Source organism: Ipomoea triloba, chromosome 11 (assembly GCF_003576645.1).
Source record: "Ipomoea triloba cultivar NCNSP0323 chromosome 11, ASM357664v1".
NCBI classification, from domain to species: domain Eukaryota; kingdom Viridiplantae; phylum Streptophyta; class Magnoliopsida; order Solanales; family Convolvulaceae; genus Ipomoea; species Ipomoea triloba.
Window position 1 is genome coordinate 2129884 of NC_044926.1, and position 19547 is coordinate 2149430.

Below are 19547 nucleotides of genomic sequence, written 5' to 3' on the forward strand. Positions count from 1 at the left end.
TTTGTTGTTTTGTTATATATATGGTTACACTTTCAACATGGCTATTTATCAATTTCCACAAGTACTGCATTTCATTTGGTGATGATAATGACTTACAGCACATCTGTTTTCACATTGGAGCTACCCAGTTACTGGTTCAGCAGCAAAACAAAACAAAACAATTCAGTCCAATCGACATTCGATATCCCCACCAATGTGAGACTAATCCGAGTTCTACCTATGTGACTGTACATGTGTCGCACATAGATTTAAACTCTTACTTGAGAAAGGCCTGGCTGAGAACTTTTTAACATCACGCACTCTTTTGACTTTGTAGTTGCATTAGCAGTTCGCTGTTCCAAACTGGTGTCTGGGTTAAACTCGATCTTACTGGGAAAGGCTTGGCCCAGAACCTTTTAACATCAATACTCTTATAGTTTTGTAGTTGCATTAACAGTTAGCTTATCAATGTTCCAAACTGGTGTCTGGCCTGGGTTAAACTCGATCTTACTTAGGAAAGGCTTAGCTCAGAACATTTTAACATCACATACTCTTACAGTTTTGCAGTTGCATTAACAGTTTGCTTATCAACTACTCCATATTGGTGTTTGGGTTAGTTTTAATTCATATTAATGTTTGAAGATGAGTGTGCCAACTCAGCTGGTTTGTCCTTGTTAATCTGTGGAAGGGGAGAAAAGCAAGAGAAATGGGCTTATAATAATAAAGCTCTCTTTTAGAACTTTCCCCTTCTGAATCCATGAAGGGTCACAATCTGTCAAGTGGCCTTTTCTTTGATGACCTTAAACAAATCACATAATCCAAGGTTGTCATGTCTGCATTCTCTTTTCACCACTCCTGTCAGCAATCAATCTTAGTTCTGTCAACTCCATATTCTCAGCTATAAGCCTCCTTCATCCTCAAAGATTTCAACTTTGAAGCATATATATATATATGATAAAACTACTCAGCCATAGTTGTCAGCAGCCTCAAGAATTCATGGCACCTCAAGTAGGATTTGCAGCTGCAAACTTCACAGATCTTGACCTCTGAAATATGGTTTTAATGATGTATAAGCTCTATACCTGTTCATGCTCCTTTTGAGACTATCATACATAAAGATTCCAAGTGGGAATAGCACTGGAATGAATATTCTTGGAGTAGACTAGTGGAGTGGTCCTTAATCCCAGAATTCTATCTATTATGGACAACTCCAGCAAAGTTAGTCGAACTGTTGACTTAATAATCATAAGATTATAAGTTCAATTTCGAGAATCGGTCCGTTATGAACAATTTAGGTTGATTTACCTTTTCCTTATAGTCGGCTATTTGACAATTTAGGTTGATTTAGCTCTTCCTTAATCCCAAAATTTTATCTATTAAGAACAACTCCAGCCAAGTTAGTCGAGTTGTTAACTTGATAATCACAAGATAATAAGTTCAACTTCCAGAACCGGTTAACTATGGACAATTTAAGTTGATTTACCTCCTCCTTATAGTCCTTTGTCGGTTAGGATCACAGCAGAACATACTTTTTTTCGATAGTCAAAAATATTCTATCCATTATTGGTGGCCCTCACACACTGAAGGTACATTGCAAAATGCTAACAAAGTCAATACAGTATAGTTTTTGCAGTTGTGCGCTCAAACGCAATCAACATTGATCATAAGAAAGTGCTGGGCAGACCAGATTTAATCATTGTCTTCATGCCAAAAAACAAGTAAGAAATGATAGCTAATGCACACTATCATTGATACATGGAATACCTTTTCTGGGTTCTTTGATAGAGCCAATGGAATCTCAATACTCAATAGAGAATTGATGACCAAAAACTTTACCTAATTACATGACTAAGCTTAGTTGTTAGTTAAACCTTTTGGCTCAGGACCACAACAACTGAATGTAAACAAAGCTAAAGAAAAACAAACAGAATATGAAAAGGAGAAGAACATCTTATAAAATTTATAAAGTTTGAAGAACAGAATTTCAGAATATATGTTTAGCTGAGGCAAACGGCAAACAGCATATAGAAACAGTATCAAGATTTGCAGCAATTAATACCCAGAAAGAATTTGTCTTGAATTTGACAGATTGGGGAAATACCCAGAAAGAATCTAATCTAATACAGTATAATTCTGCTATTGTAACTCTCAACTAACACTACAAAAGTATAGAACCAAAAAAGAATCAGAGAAGATCCAACTATCTGAAGTGCATCCTCAACATCTTGGATGAACTCTGGGGCAAGAATTCACAATCATTCTCACTGGTTTCTGCCAATTTTCGCTTTCGGGTATTCGAAGAAGCTGCAGGAGGGAGAAGAGGGGATGAAACTGGGCTGTTGGATTGGATTGGAGTGTTGAAAAGGTGAGTAATGTCTCTGAGAGGCCTCCTGAGAATCCTCTTCTTGGAAAGCTTGGTTTTTGAAGGCTTTGGGATGAATTTTTCTTCAGATAATGGTGGGATGTTCTCTTTGTTATCATGCTCAACAATGGCGGCTGCTATTCCCTCCATTGCAGATTAAAGATTGGAGAGAATCGAAGAAGAATTGGGAATGGAGTGATGAATGGTTTCTGGGAAAGTTTGGGTCAGCCATTTTTATAGATTATGAAAGGATTTTGGAGGGATGGGTTTGAGTTTTTGAAGTTTTGCTGAAAAAAGTGTTAATAGTCTGATGGATTCTTGAAATTCTGAGGATTTTCAATTGAATTTCAGTTTTGGATGCTGAAATTTTGTTTGGAAGTCGAAATAAATTTCAAATTTTGGAGGGTAATAAAATGGGAAAACAAATGCGAAAACCGTAAACCGCCAAACAGGATTTTGGGACCTCGAAATTTCCGAAACTCACACGTCACGTGAGGAGGAGAGGAGGGAAAGCCTTCTGAAGTTCTGAGTTTTGGGTTTTTACTCTTTTGACTTTGAAATTTTGGCTCCTTAATTAATGAGAACTTTTTTATTTTTTTATTATGGAAGGAATTTTAATTCCCTCACATCATTTTTAAAAATAAAATTAATGTATTCAATTCTTTTTTTTTTTTGGGTAAAACATTAACAATTCACTCTAGTTTGGTAATCAGTAACCACCTAATAACAAGTAAGGGTATAATTGAGTTTAGTCGAATCTGAATTGTCAAAAAAATAACATGGTAAGCAATAATATTTTGAGTGAGAACTTAATTTGACTCAATATGAGCTATTTGATCATAATTCAAACAAGTCCAATAATATTTTTTTTTACACAAAAACAGTAATGACAAATATTATGGAGTTAAATATCATAACAAAGCCAGTATCAGTTCAACACAACTGCAGTATCAGCCATGATCATAGTCCACGGTATAACGACTGGGAGGGGAGGGAACAAATTGAAAACCCAACAAAACTAAATAGGTGTAGGCCTCAGGCCCAATTAATTAGCTATAACCCAACAAGAAACAAAGAGAGAGAATATAGGGAGCTAAGTTGCATGGGCCAATAGGAGTAGGCCTCGGGCCCAAGTCCATTATAGTGATGAGAATAAAGGAGAAGAAAATATTGAAAAAAAGGAATTGAGAAAAGAGATAAAAAGAAAGATGCAGTGAGAGGGGAGGGAACAAATTGATCTGTATTGAAAGGGAGAGCCCCAACATGCTTCAAATCTTCATGTTTACCTTATATGTCTTCTAGCTGCTGCCACTCTGCACATCATATCCCTTTGGTAGCTAGCTAGTGCACGGTAACATATATTATACTAACATGCACCATTATCATTACTTTACGACATTTCTTAAACCCAAGGGAACATATAAACTATGGGGTAATTTAGCCTTACAATTGATTTGGGTAACAATAGAATTTTAAATTATAATTTCCTGTGGGAGTTATGTATTAACATTCTCAAGACAATAATAAGAAAAATATCAAATATGTCACTAAAAACGTATAATTTATGTACAAATAAACTGTTGGATTTAAAACATGTGCAATTGAATCACTCAAACAATTAACATATGTACAATTTAGATGTAAATTGAGTTGAAAATATTTCAAGCTATCTTCCCAACTAGCAGTCTAGCACAATAGAGGAATGATAAACTATTAGTACATACCATATAAGTAACGTTACTATAATTTTAAGTTTAGTGAGATAATTGTACAAATTACAACTATATTGGTTTGTTTGCCTTTTTTTTTTCAACATGACAGCTACAACATAATAAAATTGGAGTATTTTTTTAAGGAAAATAATTCAAAATTTAGAGTCTGATGAACTTTCATATTGATGTGATAGGTTTTAGAAAAGCTTTATTGTCTAAGATTTTGATCACGACTAGACTATAAATTATATTTTTACTAAAATTTTATTTGAAAGATAATAAAACTAAAAATGGAATTTATATTTAAAAAAAAAATACTCAGTCAAAAGTGATAAAAGAAAGATACCCTCAACTTTAAGAGGTGGTGGTGATTTGGTCTTCGAGTGATTGTTAGGTAAGGCTGATTTCATTCAAATGTATTTATTTTATCCAAATTTAAACATTTAGAGTGCTAAAATTTTCATAAAAACATCACAACTTTAACTCTGTCTCATTTTTGTTCGTCAAATTAAATGACTAAAACTTACACAATATTGCAAATATGATATAGATTTTGCCACTTTTAATGATTCGATGAACAAAAATACAAATAAAGATTTAAAAATATATTTTTATCTCTCTATATATACATTTGTAATGCTGTTGAAGTCTAATTTAAAATATAACTTGCATTAAAGTTGAAAATGTATCAATACTACTAACAAATACCAGCTAGTGCAAGTTGTTGTAAAGAAGACAGTGACAAGTTGGCATTTTCTAGTTGCAGTCTTTGCCATTAATTGCAACCAAACAATTTATTTCAACTTTTTTTATAAAAAAAATTAAATTATTATTTTTTAAATTCAGCTATTCAATCTGATCTCTTCTGTATGTATATATGCTTTAAAATTTTGTCTGCAGAATTTGAGTGGACATTTAGATGATGATCTGCTTCAATTCTTTTCACACTTCCCACAAAAGGATTTTTTGAATTTGTTAGGCAACTGTCAGACTCGGTAGATTCCTGCTAGGGTTTGCACTGTTTGGTGAAAAATTAATAAGCAATATAGTTGATAAATTTTGATTATATATATATAATCACGAGAGCTACTGAAATGAGACGAAGAGATTGAGGCAACATTTGTGCTAAAAGTTTGGGATCATTTATGATTTAAATCGGGTCAACGTGAATTCGAGTTCTTCGTAATGAGACGAAGAGATTGACCTCCGAGATCATTTATGATTTAAATCGGGTCAACGTGAATTCGAGTTCTTCGTAATGAGACGAAGAGATTGACCTCCCAATTAGGGGAGCTACTGAAATGCTGATATATATATTAATACAGTATATATATATATATATATATATATATATATATATATATATATATATATATATATATATATGCTGATGTAGTAATTATTTTGTGGCATGAAACTATGGATTGAAGCTTTCTTATTTATAAATTTCAAGGATTTATTTACTAAAGTATTTCAATTAACCAATCAACTTACATTAAAAATAGTTTATTAAATTCAAAAATAGAAAGTTTAGTTTTTTTTTTTTTTTGGGGTGAGGGGGAGGGAGTGAGGGACCCAGCGGTCCCAGATCAACAGCGACGACTAGTAGCAATACTCGAAGCGTCCCGCTGAAAATATTAATCAAATTAACTAAATAAACACCCATAATTACTGCTTCAAAAATAAAATTTGCACTCACATGCACCTTTTCACCCTCTGGTTTTCTATAATGATTATAAGAAATATTTTTAAGATAAATATTAATATTTGATACATTGAAATATATACCTTTATAATAAACTTTTATGCTATATTAGATGGTGCTGAGAATGAATTCTATAAACTCCTTAACATGCCAAAGGCAAGTGGCATAGCTATAGCCCTCTTACTTGAGAGGTCACAGGTTTAATCCCCAGTGGGAGTGTTGGCTCTAGTCTCTCATTTCTTTTATCCGTTGATTGTGTTGGTGTTTTATATATATCCTCAGATTTGTGTGATTTTATTGTTCTAATAATTAAAAAAGTATTATAATAAAAGGATATTAGAGATAATAAATAATTGATTCTTATTAAACCCATCCACACAATGATTAAGCAACAATTACAAGTGTTTTACTTTTCAGAAAGGAAAGGAACATTATCATTAATGCTGAATATCAAGACGTACTAAAACTGCATGTTGAATTCCAATAATTAAGCTGATGATGTCGTATATATCCAAATGGTATAAATTAAAGCTAACCAATAATTTTAATTAGTCGAGTTGGTCCAACATCTAACTTGAATAACTATAAAGTTTTAAGTTTAAACTTTCTATAAGATTTGTCAATTAACTTTACCCATTTAACCCTATCAGCAATTGTTATACCATAGACCATGGTTCATATTGCATTATGAACCCTTATACAACAATTTTATATATTCAATTAACACATTCTGTACTTACAGTTAACATTATTTTTTGTACAAAATATGTCAATTACAAAATCTTAAGATTATTTTTGGATAAGGGTCTACAATGCAAGGTAGACTTGGTCCAAAGTATAATTTGCCCCCTATCAGCTATAGACACACGTTAATTTACCTCCTTCTGGCCTTTTACCACTAACTAATGTCACAAACTCACAATTCAGCTCACAAGTCAAACTTTATCCAAAGTGTGCATTCATATAACGACGGACTTTTACTTTAGATCAGAAGAATAATTTTAATTCAAGTCCGTCACACATCACCCCCAATAAAAACACAAACACAAACACAATATATGGCATCCTGATTACAATAACGATTCGATGGAGAAATCGAATCTGGAAATGGGATGAGATCAACACTATGAAGGAATGAAAAAGAAAGGCGCAGTGTTGTTGTCAACTCTTGTGTAGCCAATGGTGGGAATAAGCCCAATCATTTTCACCTAATTAATTCACACAGCATGCTTTGTCTTCCTCAGATTTTGCGATTGCACCCTAACTATCCTATCTATTCAAAATATTAACAGGGCGTTTGGTGAGGAGGAGGGAATTAGGAGGGAAATGGATCGTAATTCGGTGAAATTGTAATTCAATGTATAAAGTAGGAATTGAAATTATAGTATTTGGTATGCATGTATAGGAGTATAGGGAATTGAAATGTAATAAGCGACAGAATGACTAAAGGGGTGAAACAATGGTGAATTGTTACTATTATTGTGGTTTACCTCTTTTGATTGGTTTATGAATTATTATACATGAGCAAGGTTGTTTTCAAAAAAAAAAATACATGAGCAAGGTTTACTTAGTGCACACGTCGTCACACGTGGCATTCTAACTCTTTTTAATGCAGTTTACCTCTCATGTGTGATTTACATATTATTACACATGAGCATTACAGAGATTACTTGTGCACACCTCAAATAGTGATCGCAGATTTCTGACTTCACCCAACACTATTTTTGCTCTCTATGAAACAAAAACAACACTCCACATGTTGGAAGATGATTGGATGGGCGGCATACATGATATATTATCAAGAATTGAAGATGTGAAATAAAAGGGTGGGAAAAAGAAGAAAAATGGGAAGAGTGGAAACTAATGCAAAATAATTGAATGAAAATGAAAGAAAGAGGGAGTCTTTATCATATCATCATCACAATAGGAATAAAGGAACATATATCCATTCTATCTTTTTGGTAAGGCAGCAGCAGCCTAGCTACTACCTTTAACTAACCCACTCCTTGTCCTTTGGAGCTTATTGTGACCAATACTCCATCACATCATTTCATATCATGCTTAGCTTCAATTCCTTCTTCTCCTCTTATCTTTTACTATCATTCCTCTATTTCTATGCACGCCTTTGCCGCCCATTTCCTCTCATTGTACTTTGCAATCTCACTTCATTCACTATTCCATTCAAACCGCCACAATGTCGGGAAGATGTCGAGATTATATTAATGTTTAAGTTAATTTAAAAAAATCATGACTGAAGAATTGTCAATTTTCAACAACTAAAAAAGTTAATCGAGATTTAGATAATTTTTCAACTTTTTTGACTATTAATTAAAAACAAATCAAATTTCTGATTGTAAACTCTAAGTTTTTGACCAATGGAATTTATGGAAGTGGTCGGAAATCTCATATTTTTCAGTAGTGCAAACAAAGATAGAGATTGGTTATATTTCATATACAAAATTTGATCTAATAAATAGTAAGAGTTATTAAGTATTAATTTGGAGATACCTTTTAATTAAGTTGAAAATTAACAAACTCGTGTCATCTCATCTATACAAATAAATGAACCTTTGACTCGACTTGATAGTCAAAAAAAAAAAAACCAGTTGCATTAGTATTTAAATTATTAAACCAATATCAGGATCAAACGCTTATCAATACGTCAAAAACTAGTAACGAATGTGTAACTTTTATATATATATATATATATATATATATATATATATATATATTTGCATAACAATCAACACCACATTTTAATGGCATGATGCTGGACTGGCCTCTGTCAAGAAAACCAATATAATTGAATCAATATCATATTAAAGCAGAAAAATAAAAATTCCTTGTCGATCACCCTTGTATCCCTACTTTCCTACATGATCAAGTACCTAGGGTTTCAATTTAATTCGGATATAACNGGGGGGGGGGGGGGGGGGGGGGGGGGGGGGGGGGGGGGGGGGGGGGGGGGGGGGGGGGGGGGGGGGGGGGGGGGGGGGGGGGGGGGGGGGGGGGGGGGGGGGGGGGGGGGGGGGGGGGGGGGGGGTAGAATAGATGTCTCACTACTCTAAGATCTTAGGCAAATGTTGGCTTGAGATAAATTTTAATTTTCCTATTCGATATGATGACTATTACAAGTCAAACACGATCCCTATTACTATAAGTGCTAGTACATACTAGTCCAATATTGTATTTTGTGTAATTTGCAAGAAGAAGAAAATAAAATTATGTTGTCTTAAACTCTTAACTAGTAAGGTAGGCATTTGATTCCTAACAGCACGCATTAACAATATGAAGAAAAATAGTTAAATAAAAAATAATTTACAATTATACACAAATGTAGAGACAACTTATTATCTCAACATAGTTTTTTATTCACATTAGGAACTTATCGTTATTGATGGCTTTTATATATAGGTGTCCGGCCAGTTGAAAAGTGAGGATGGATCACAACTATCTGTTTTTCACCATTCAATGGTTGTGATTGGTTGTTAGCAGTTTGAATTGTACGATGTCATTTTTTTTATTGGACATTTAATTTGTCTCTTTGTCTGTCATGTGATGATAGTGCATTACATGTAGTCATTCGTGTGTGCAGTTGTGCACTATTGTTCAGTATTACCGATACACACTTTGAACATTATGCTAATGCACTATATATGTTATGCATTGTGTTGCGCTCATATGTGTACACATTATTCTTTGAGGAAGAAGCACCAATACTAATATGGAGACGCACTAGGTGTAGACCATATATATTTGCACCGATATTATATTATACATGCATAGGATAAAACACTCAAGCAATGCTCATGTGTATATATAACTCTAATATATTCTACAACCAAGATGCATTATCAACATCATTGTAATGCACACTCATTTTATACTGCTTCAATGTACTATGTCTAGACTTTATTTGAAATTTTTTTTATTTTGTCAACACGAATGCTCATAGTTAATTTCATTTCATCCAATGATCTTGATGCGTCCACAGTTCTCACCTGGAGAGCCATTCACATGTGAATGTAACTATACCATAAATGTGTGTGTTTGTGTTCCCCTTAGCTTTTAACCCTTGGTTTTTTCTTGTAGTCTAATAATTTATGTTCATTTAATTTGGTTGAGAAGTCCATGAGAGAAGCCAGGATGAGATAAGACACAGAGAGTGAATAGTAGCAGGCGTGGTGGTCGTTTCTTTTAGGGTAAAAGTGCAATATTATATTCACTTTCAAAATGGGATTAGAAAAGGACATCTATTTATATATGTATATCAAAGAAGAAAAGCTGTTAGAAATCACTATCATGCTTCAATGAGGTTGGGTGTGCCTTAAGCCTTGGGACCTCCCCACACTACAAAATCAATACAACATTATATTCATACTCCATCCATATAAATTAAAAACACTACACTCTAAATAGAGAGTTTAATTAGGTTAACTAATTCAATGTAAGTTAAGATTTAGCCACAAGGTTCTAGGTTCGGCATTTAATAGTAGCGCTCTATTGGACTTAACTTCTTCGTTTGAGTCAGTCAATTATTGGTAACTTAAGTTGGTTTGAGTCAGTCAATTATTGGACGTTAAAAGTGTTATTTGTAGTAGTGCGGTCTTTTGCAGGCTAGAGTCATAATGCGAGATTCACTCAATGTATAGAGTAAGCTAAGATTGATAGTCTATCTTGTGAGCAATCACAAACCTTGTTGCATGAGGATATAACTAGCAAAAGGACAAATGTTAAATCGCATCAGCAATATACTCTTTCATCAAGACTCCAACCACAAACAAGTAGGGAAGTCAATATATAGCGTTTCCACCTAAGGGTGCCTAGCAACTACACAACCGATTAGTTGAGTAGCCACCTAAAATAACGACTATTACATTTAGGGGTGTCTTATATTTAGGCAGATGTCTAGGCGGTCGAGTTTTACAATAATTATAGCCAATAACAGCCTATCAACTATCTAGGCGGTCGAGTTTTACAATATAATGGTGATAGACAATAACAACCTAGCTAGCAATGGTGACAAGTGTGACAGTAAGTACTAAGTAGTAACCATGGTCGGAGGTACTTAGAAAGCATGGCAAAAATATGTCGTGGACCGACGACGGCTGGTTGGGTTCGTTAAAGCAGGTACGGTTCACCTTCACGTGGTGACCTTATGAGTTAGCCATCGTTAATTAGATGAGCATGAGCTGGAAAATGGTATAATTTGCGTTGTTGGTGATAGAGATTGTTTGTCTTTTTTGCTTTCTTTCGTTTTCAGGCGTGTAGTAGCTTTGAAGGGTACAGACATGCAATTCAATTTAATTTTTTAAAAAAAAAAACTTTTTTTTTTAAAGAAAGAAGATAGAATTTTATCATACAGATTGATTAATTGAAGCATTAAGAGAATCACGAAAAGATTGAACTTTAGCTCTAAAAATTTGTACATAAAATTTTACCAACACAAATTGATTGATTGAAGTATCAAGAGAATTATGAAAATATTGAACTCTAACTTTGAAAGTTTTCACCTTGTCATTACCCATAACATGTAAAATCTCTAGCCATAAGGATTTTGAGTTTTAATTAAGGTCGTGATACAACAAGATTGTGGATGGATGAATTACATGCTAATTTAGCGGGCTATTAATTAGGTGAGTATTAATGACGGGTGCCCACAAAATTAAAAGTCACTCCTATAAAAAGGTGTAGTGAAACTCCGACATTGAACTATTAATAGGGTTGAATAGTACTCGTCTTTGCCCATGTCCACAATATGTCATCTAAAGACAAACTCTAATTAAGTTACATGTGCGGGACCAAAGATTTTAACCTGATACTGCTAAGAGTTTTGACTGTCCTAAAATTTTAATTAATGAATATATTGCAATATAAATGTCTCAATAATTTACAAGTTTTCGAGAAATCAGAATAGGTATCTCCAGACCTATTAACATTTTTTAATTGGTTAATTAGTTAAGGGAAAATGGCATCTTTAGTCCCTGAGTTATAGGGGTAGTGTAGACTCAGTCCCTGAGTTATGGCCGTATGCGAGTTTAGTCCCTCAGTTATTCGCGAAGTGGCGAGTTTAGTCCCTGACCATTAAATTTGACGAAAAAATTAAAAAATATTCAAAATTTGTGGGATAAAATAGGAAATTCACATTTTATTCTTCTTCTTATATCAAAACCACTTTTACAACATTATTTTTCACTTCTTAGCCTAATTATTTTCAAGATTTTTCATTTTTTTTTGAAAACAAGATTTTTCATTTTTAAAAGCATTTCAATAATTTTCAAATGACTTTTTAGGAACCTAGCTCTCGTATAACACACTTAAGACTTAGCACAAACAAAGAAATGCATGATCATTGTATTTAGGTGTATGAAATACACTATCCTAACAAGTTTTTATTTTTTTTACTAAGCAACAAATGTAATAAAATTAAAACTTTTGAGATTTTTTTACACACTATCCTATCTCAAAAGTTTTAATTTTATTACATTTGTTGCTTAGTAAAAAAATAAAAACTTGTTAGGATAGTGTGTTTCATACACCTAAATACAATGATCATGCATTTCTTTATTTGTGCTAAGTTTTAAGTGTGTTATACGAGAGTCAGGTTCCTAACAAGTCATTTGAAAGTTATTAAAATGCTTTTAAAATTGAAGAATCTTGAAAATAATTAGGCTAAGAAGTGAAAAATAATATTGTAAAAGTGGTTTTGATATAAGAAGAAGAATAAAATGTGAATTTCCTATTTTATCACTCAAATTTTGATTATTTTTTAATTTTTTCGTCAAATTTAATGGTCAGGGACTAAACTCGCCACTTCGCGAATAACTGAGGGACTAAACTCGCATACGGCAATAACTCAGGGACTGAGTCTACACTACCCCTATAACTCAGGGACTAAAGATGCCATTTTCCCATTAGTTAATTGAAGAGAATTATGTATGGTGGTGTAAGTGACCATCCCAATCACTTACCCCATAGAGGCCACTGGCCATGCCATCATCCTCAGTTGAGTCATTCTCTTAGATCCAAGAATTCATTCATCCCTACTGTTCCATTCATCATTCTCTCTCACATCCCCAAGAACCTTTCTCAACCCTAGAAACACCCCACAACAAAAACCTACCCAAACACTCCATATATATTCCCCAGCTGAACCCACCCACAACCTCTGTGTGTTTCTTATACGTGGATTATATTATATTCTCCAAACCTAGAACAAAAGAAGAAAAAAGAAAAAGAAAAAGTCGATCTTGGATCTGGGTTTGTTCTTCAGTTTTCGAGGTTTTGAGACAAAATTATAATCTGGGTCTTGTTTTTATTTCGAGTCTGGGATTTGGGAAAGGGAGTTTTCATTGGGGTACGGGATAAGAAGAAGATATCAGTACGCTGCAGACAGGGTTTTTTGGGATCAGCATCAGAAACCACAGAAGCTGCAGAATCATCAGAAGTTGCAGAAGCTAAAGAGAATTGTGTCATGAAATATTACCAAAGATTGTTTCTCCAGACCCCAGAAAAAAGTGTGTTTTAGGAGCCCAGATCGGAGGTGAAGAAAATAAATCCCAAGTTTTTTTTTTTTAAAAGATTATCGTGAATCTGGATAGCCAGTGGAGCCAAGAAACCCCCCAGATTTTCCCTTCTGGACAAAATCCCAGCTTCAAGAACAATAATAATAATCTGCAGAATCTTCAAGCTCTTTACCATGGAAACGCCGTGAATAGCCTCGAGAAAACCGAAGATGCGAAGGGGAGCGGCGGGAAAAAATCTGCGGGGATGAAGAGAGGCGGCGCCGGCGCCGCCGGTGGGGAAATAGTGCAAGTTGAAGGCGGCCATATTATCCGGTCTACCGGCCGGAAAGACCGGCACAGTAAAGTGTTCACAGCGAAAGGGCCACGTGACCGGCGTGTGCGCCTCTCGGCTCACACCGCCATTCAATTCTACGACGTCCAGGACCGGCTCGGCTACGACCGGCCCAGCAAGGCGGTGGATTGGCTCATAAAGAAAGCCAAAAACGCGATAGATAAGCTCGCCGAGCTGCCACCGTGGAACCCCAACGATGAAGCCAGCGTTATCCCGGCCAGCCAGGATGGTGACGTGGCAGGGATGCCGTTGGAACAGAATTCCGATTCTTCCGCTCGGTACGATTTTCCGTTTCAGAAGCATCTAGAAGCAGCAGCGGGAAACGCGGCAGGAAATTCGCCGTTTATTTTGCAGGAAGACGAAACGCAGTCCATAGCGGAAACCATGAAATCTTTCTTCCCGATGAACTCCGGGAGCTCTCTGATGAACTTTCAGAGCTACCATCATGAACTAATGCCGAGAGCCTCAATCCAAACCGAAGATAATCTCGGCTTATCTCTTCACACCTTGCAAGACCATAGACGGCCGGCGTCCACTTCCCAGCAACACGCGCTTTTCTCCGGCCAAAATCCGGCGACCTTCGAGGCTAATTTTTCGAGAATGGTTGGTTGGAACGGCGCCGCCGGTAATGGAGGAGAGAGCAGAGTTGGATTCTTCTTGAACCACCACACACACCAGTCAATTCCGCCGCAGACGGCGGCGCCGGCGGTGTTCTCGCAAGGCGGAGCATTTTCTCAGAGGGAATCCCTTCAGTCCAACTACTCGCACCTAATTCCTGCTTGGGAGGAGAGGACAGCATTATCCTCCGCCATTTCCAATTCCCATTTTGCCGCAGAATTCCAAGTTCCGGCGAGAATTCACGGCGAAGATGAACACGGCGGCGGCGTCGCCGCCATCAAACCATCCTCTCCTCCTTCCAACTCTCACTACTAAAACCACCATTATCATCTATCCTTCAGGTACTCTCTAAACGCTATTTCCCTGCTTAATCTCAAATCAAATTGATCAGGTCGTTGACAACTAATGCCTTAATTTCGAATCAAGTTAATCATATTAGAGTCAAATTGATTAGGTTGTTGATAGTTAATGCCTTAATTTCGAGTTAAGTTAGTCAGATTGTTGACAGCTAAACTTACTAGGGTGTATCGTCCTCCATTAAAAAAAAAAAAAAAAACACCTTAATCTATTAAACTGTTTGTTCATTTGTGATGATTTTCTTCATATTCATATGAATTTGCAGGACATTTATTGATCTTGGCCGGTGAAAGTTGTCTTCTGCAAAGTCTTGATGATATTGACAACTCGATATGGTCTCCTGAGAAAGAGAAGACTGAATGGTTAGAGCTCAAGAATTCTATATGTTGTAACATTAATTCTTGTTTGTCATGTGATGATTTTATTTTTGTTTTATGTATGACTGCACCTTCATAATGTTTTTTGAGTTTATTTCATATTGTTCTTGTGTTTCAATTATTTGCCAATCTGCATAACTGGATTCAACTTTCTATTTCTATTTCTATTTAGCATTCAATTCATCAGAGTGAATTGAAAAACGATTCTTCTGTTACTACTAAAGTTTTAAACTAAAAGGAATTTATTATCAAATTAATATTTTTACCCGTGCGTCTGAAATGTCCTTTACTCGCATTACGAGCCTGCGTTTCATATAATGAATTTATTATAATATTTTAACAATAATAAATTGATTATAATATTTTAAGAATATTTAGATAGATATACAATTATATAAATTCTAATAACTAATATTATATAGTGCAATTGATGAAATGAGTTGAATCAATTATGTTTTATGATGTTATGATAATTATTAGTTTAGTTATCATAATAATAATAATTAGTCAATTATACTAACATATGTGCAATTAATTCATTGATTATCATAATAATTATTAGGCAAATATACTAATATTGTGCAATTAAACTATTATTAAAACTGTATAAAAATATATAGATAAAAGTTGTCACATTTATTGAATTATTTATTATTATAATAATTATTAGATTTTATAAGAGTTAGTTTTGATGAGAAGTTGTAAAAATAGGATTTTATTTTTATTAATGGTATATATTCTAACTTTAAGATATGTTGTTTTCATTTTTTTTTGTGGATTTCTATGTTAGTTATTATGGTGGGTGAAAATAACTCATGCATGTGCTTCCGACTGTCGAGCCTAGCTAGCTGAATGTTAATTGTGGCTAAAATGTGGAGACTAGTACACTCTGAGTAATGAATTATTTTCATTTTTAGGGTCCTACTATTAAGGCATTTTTGGATTTGGTCATGAGTATAGTTTTTGGCATATTTGATATATATACATTTTTTTCACTTTTTTTTTTAATACTACTAACTCTATTACAATGCAGTATCTGTTCACATTTTTTTCACATTTAATTATTCAAGTAACTTGAATGTGTCACATTTTCTTCTCAAGATCATACATGTTTGAACACTGTTACAAAAAACATGGGATTTCAAATTGAAAATGTGATGCATTTTGGCTATTTTTTTAGTGACGATTTGATTAAATTGACCAAATGGGACAAACAATTAAAAGTATACACTAACTATGAAAAAAAAAAAAAAAAAAAACTTATGACATGAATATGAAAAAAATCTAATAGTTGTGTGACTAGACATGCAATAGATTTGTTTCTTTTTTTTTTTTTAACATGATATAAATATTATTAATTAATGCCATTCATCCTCGAGTTTCCTTCCATGTGTTTGTTTAGACTAGTTAAAAAATATTTTTAAAAAATATATATGTTTAGAAAAAAAATTGTAAAATATTTATAAGATGTGCTGCCCGCATTAACAGCTCAATTGGTCACGAGTTTGGGAGGAAAGTTAGTGATATATGTGCTTTGAGAATCATGATAGCAATCCCCTCCATTAATGTCCAAAGTGTAGGGGGTTTGTCTTAATGATCTACAAGGCAGTAACAGTGTAACACTGCAATGTGTATATATTGCCTAATTTGGAATGCTTTGGCATTGATGACTATAAATGGAAAGCAAACCATGTAGTTTTCACTTTTGATTTTGGACTCTTATATGTTCACTTTTAGTTCTAAATTTAAATTTTTTAGATTACAAGAGAAAAGTACAATCAGTACTTGAGGTGCACACGTGATAAATTATACTTTATGGCCCTAGCAAACAAAGAACAACAAAGAGGTAAATCAGTCTAAGTTGTCAAGCTCATAGCTGACTCAAACTAAGAAATACCCAACAGGCCACTTCCGTTGAGAATCGGACTTAAAATCTTGTGGTTATCACAATTCAACAACCTGACCAACTTAGCAAGTTGGAGTAAAGTTGAGAACAAGTTTTGAAGAACCAACCTCCATAATATTCAACATCCTAAAACTGGGAATTACATACATATGCCCAAAGGGGCTGAAAGACATATCACAGAGGGAAAACAGGCTAGGGAAGTGGTGAATACACAACAATGCTGCAGCAAGGGGAAGTAGATATATTCAGATGATACAGTACACTTCACTATTCTGGCACATAAAATGGATTCCATGGTGATCTTGAGAAAAATGCTACTTTTGCTCTCATCTTTGACATCACATACAAGGGGAGAAACACAGTCCACCAGCTTCAACTTCCTCGCAAAATGAATACAGATGCAAACAAGAAACACGTTGTGATCAAATCCCATATCCATCTGCCCGGTTTTATAGAACTGCTGGTATTTACATCCATTGCTGCAGGCCCTAATCCCATATCTGTTGGTGTGCTAATCTTCCCATTACTTAGACTGCATAGAAGATGTGCAGAAACTACTCAGATCCAAATCTAGAACAAATGATGCAATTCACTCGCAAAACTTAAATAAATCTGCGTATAAACAGGCTACAAGTTCTCACTGATCTTCCCATTACTTAAACTCCATAGAAGAATGTACAGAAATGATCACAAAGGATGCAATCACTTGCAGAACTGAAATGAATCTGTATATAAACAGGCTGCAAGTTCTAGAGTCGGGCTTTGCATATCTCGCATAGTCATCAAATATTTATATAGCAAGGAAACATGCCAATGTTGTCAAGAACTCAAGATCCATCTGCTTCAAACTACAATCCATTCAAACACTAAAGATTTGGAAGGATACATACTGTAAAAGTGTAAAACAACCTGTGCTTTTAATGTACTTTAATACATGCATTTCTATTAAAATTGGCAATCTTTAAGCAGATGTAATTTTCATTTTACATTTCAATCAAGCAATATAACAAAAAGTTGAACATTTCAGCGACACCAGCACATTCCAATAACATTAAGGAACAAAAGTAGCAACTTTAGGGGCGACTAAGCCAAGTTGGTTAAACTATTAACTTGGTAGTCATAATGTTATAAGTTTGGCCTATTGGCTTTAATTTGAGCTGATCAGTTATTGATAGCCTACCCTCGGGCCTCGGGTAGTAGTGCGGGTTTCCTCCGACACTCAAAAGTAACAACTTTTATTCCAAACATTGAAAACTATCATTAATTTCTCAAGTAATTCAATTTTTTTTTTTTTTTGAGTACTATTGACTCTATTACATATTAGTATCTGTTCATATAGTCAATATCGACTCCACTGAAGCTCGATCTCATGATCACCCATTTGGAAGAGTCAATACATGCCACTTGACCACAATGTGGCTACATCCTAATTATATATGGAGGATTGATCAAAAGAAAATTACTCAACCAATGATTTTAATGAACAAATATCTTCAAGTTAAGCATTTGTAGCAATTACCTTGATGGGAGCTTGCACTTGTTAAAGCCTGCAAACCCAAAAATTGGAACAAACATCAATTAAAATGAAGAAATGGGTATTCAAAAGGCTAAGCTTTATCAAGCAAAACAGGCATTACTCACTAGGGTTGAGAGAAGTGAGAGCGGCGGTGTTCTGGAAATTACAGGCGTCCTCAGTCATGCCGTGCTTGATGAAGTAATCGTTGAAGGCAAACGACGCCGTCCTCTGGATGTCGGAGGCGTCGTAGCAGGGGCCGCCGGGCTGGATGGGCCCGCAGTCGGCACCGCCGGGCCCGCAGGCCCAATCGAGCGATGACTGGAGTGCGGCATCCTCGGCATTGTTCTTGGCCACGCACCATAGCTCCACCCTCGCTGCTCCGTCGCCTGCGGCGGCGCAGAGGGTAGATAGTAGGGAGAATAGGAGAGGGAAGGAGAAGATTGCGGCCATGTTTGGCGGAGATGAGAGAGAGAGAGTGTGTGCTTTTGAGGTTTGAGGGTTCAGGGGAGAGCCGTTAAGACGGACGGGGTTTATGTAAATTACTCTGCAAATATGACCGTTAGCTGTGTTGCTATTTGAAAATGTACATTGGCATGAAGTAATAATGTAATATATATGTGTGTGTAAATAAAGTGGTAGAGTATGTGAACATAATTCTTAGCTCTATATCAGTTTGGTTTTTTACACAATTTTTTAAAAGTCACATAAGAGAGAGTGGGAAAGAGAAAATAAAAAAGAAAAAAAGAAGGAAAAAAAAAAGAGAGAGAAAACACCATTGCTAGTCTATTCGGGTGGTAGGTTACCAACTCGCTGAAGTACTTACGCTCCCAGAGGTGCGTGCGGTACACCGAGACAGGCACGAAACCAAAGCTTTGCTCTCCTTCTCTTTCCTCGAGATCCACAAAAGATCATGTCTTGCATGAGTTAAAATTTGTTTATCTCTCCTTCTTCTCTCACATCAACCTCGCCATGAGCTCCACAAAAAAACAACAAAAACTCATTAGTGTGAATGCTCTTATATTAGACGGTTACAAGTTCGATAGAGCTAATGAGAGACTATGCCATGATGATGTTTTACAATTAAGTTGGTGAGTTATCCTGTCACATACATAGGTTAGCATGTCTAGATGTTGTGTATCAAGTTAAGCTTATCTGGAT

The 19547-nt window shown here is 35.1% G+C and overlaps 2 protein-coding genes across 2 annotated transcripts; one reads left to right on the forward strand and one right to left on the reverse strand.

The window, feature by feature from the left end:
• The first annotated feature begins 12739 nt into the window (after positions 1–12739).
• Positions 12740–15085, forward strand: LOC115997385 (transcription factor PCF5-like). Its single transcript, XM_031236930.1, has 2 exons — positions 12740–14574; positions 14856–15085. Exon 1 carries the CDS (start codon positions 13529–13531, stop codon positions 14546–14548), a length of 1020 nt encoding a protein of 339 aa, XP_031092790.1. The 5' UTR covers positions 12740–13528; the 3' UTR covers positions 14549–14574; positions 14856–15085.
• A 1729-nt stretch (positions 15086–16814) lies between these two features.
• LOC115997371 (PLASMODESMATA CALLOSE-BINDING PROTEIN 5-like) lies at positions 16815–18880 on the reverse strand. The gene is made up of 3 exons (XM_031236916.1): positions 18515–18880; positions 18393–18420; positions 16815–17405 (listed from the first exon to the last, which is right to left on the reverse strand). The coding sequence occupies exons 1-3, from the start codon at positions 18837–18839 to the stop codon at positions 17246–17248; spliced, it is 513 nt and encodes a 170-aa protein (XP_031092776.1). The 5' UTR covers positions 18840–18880; the 3' UTR covers positions 16815–17245.
• Between the last annotated feature and the right edge of the window lie 667 nt (positions 18881–19547).

Bases quoted from the DNA above. Each gene is read 5' to 3' on its own strand.
- LOC115997385 (XM_031236930.1), top strand. From the start codon at position 13,529: ATGAAGAGAGGCGGCGCCGGCGCCGCCGGTGGGGAAATAGTGCAAGTT.
- LOC115997371 (XM_031236916.1), bottom strand. From the start codon at position 18,839: ATGGCCGCAATCTTCTCCTTCCCTCTCCTATTCTCCCTACTATCTACC. The intron at 18,421-18,514 runs GTGAGTAATGCC...TTGGGTTTGCAG, and splicing joins TCTCACTTCTCTCAACCCTA to GCTTTAACAAGTGCAAGCTC. The intron at 17,406-18,392 runs GTAATTGCTACA...TCTTCTATGCAG, and splicing joins AAGTGCAAGCTCCCATCAAG to TCTAAGTAATGGGAAGATTA.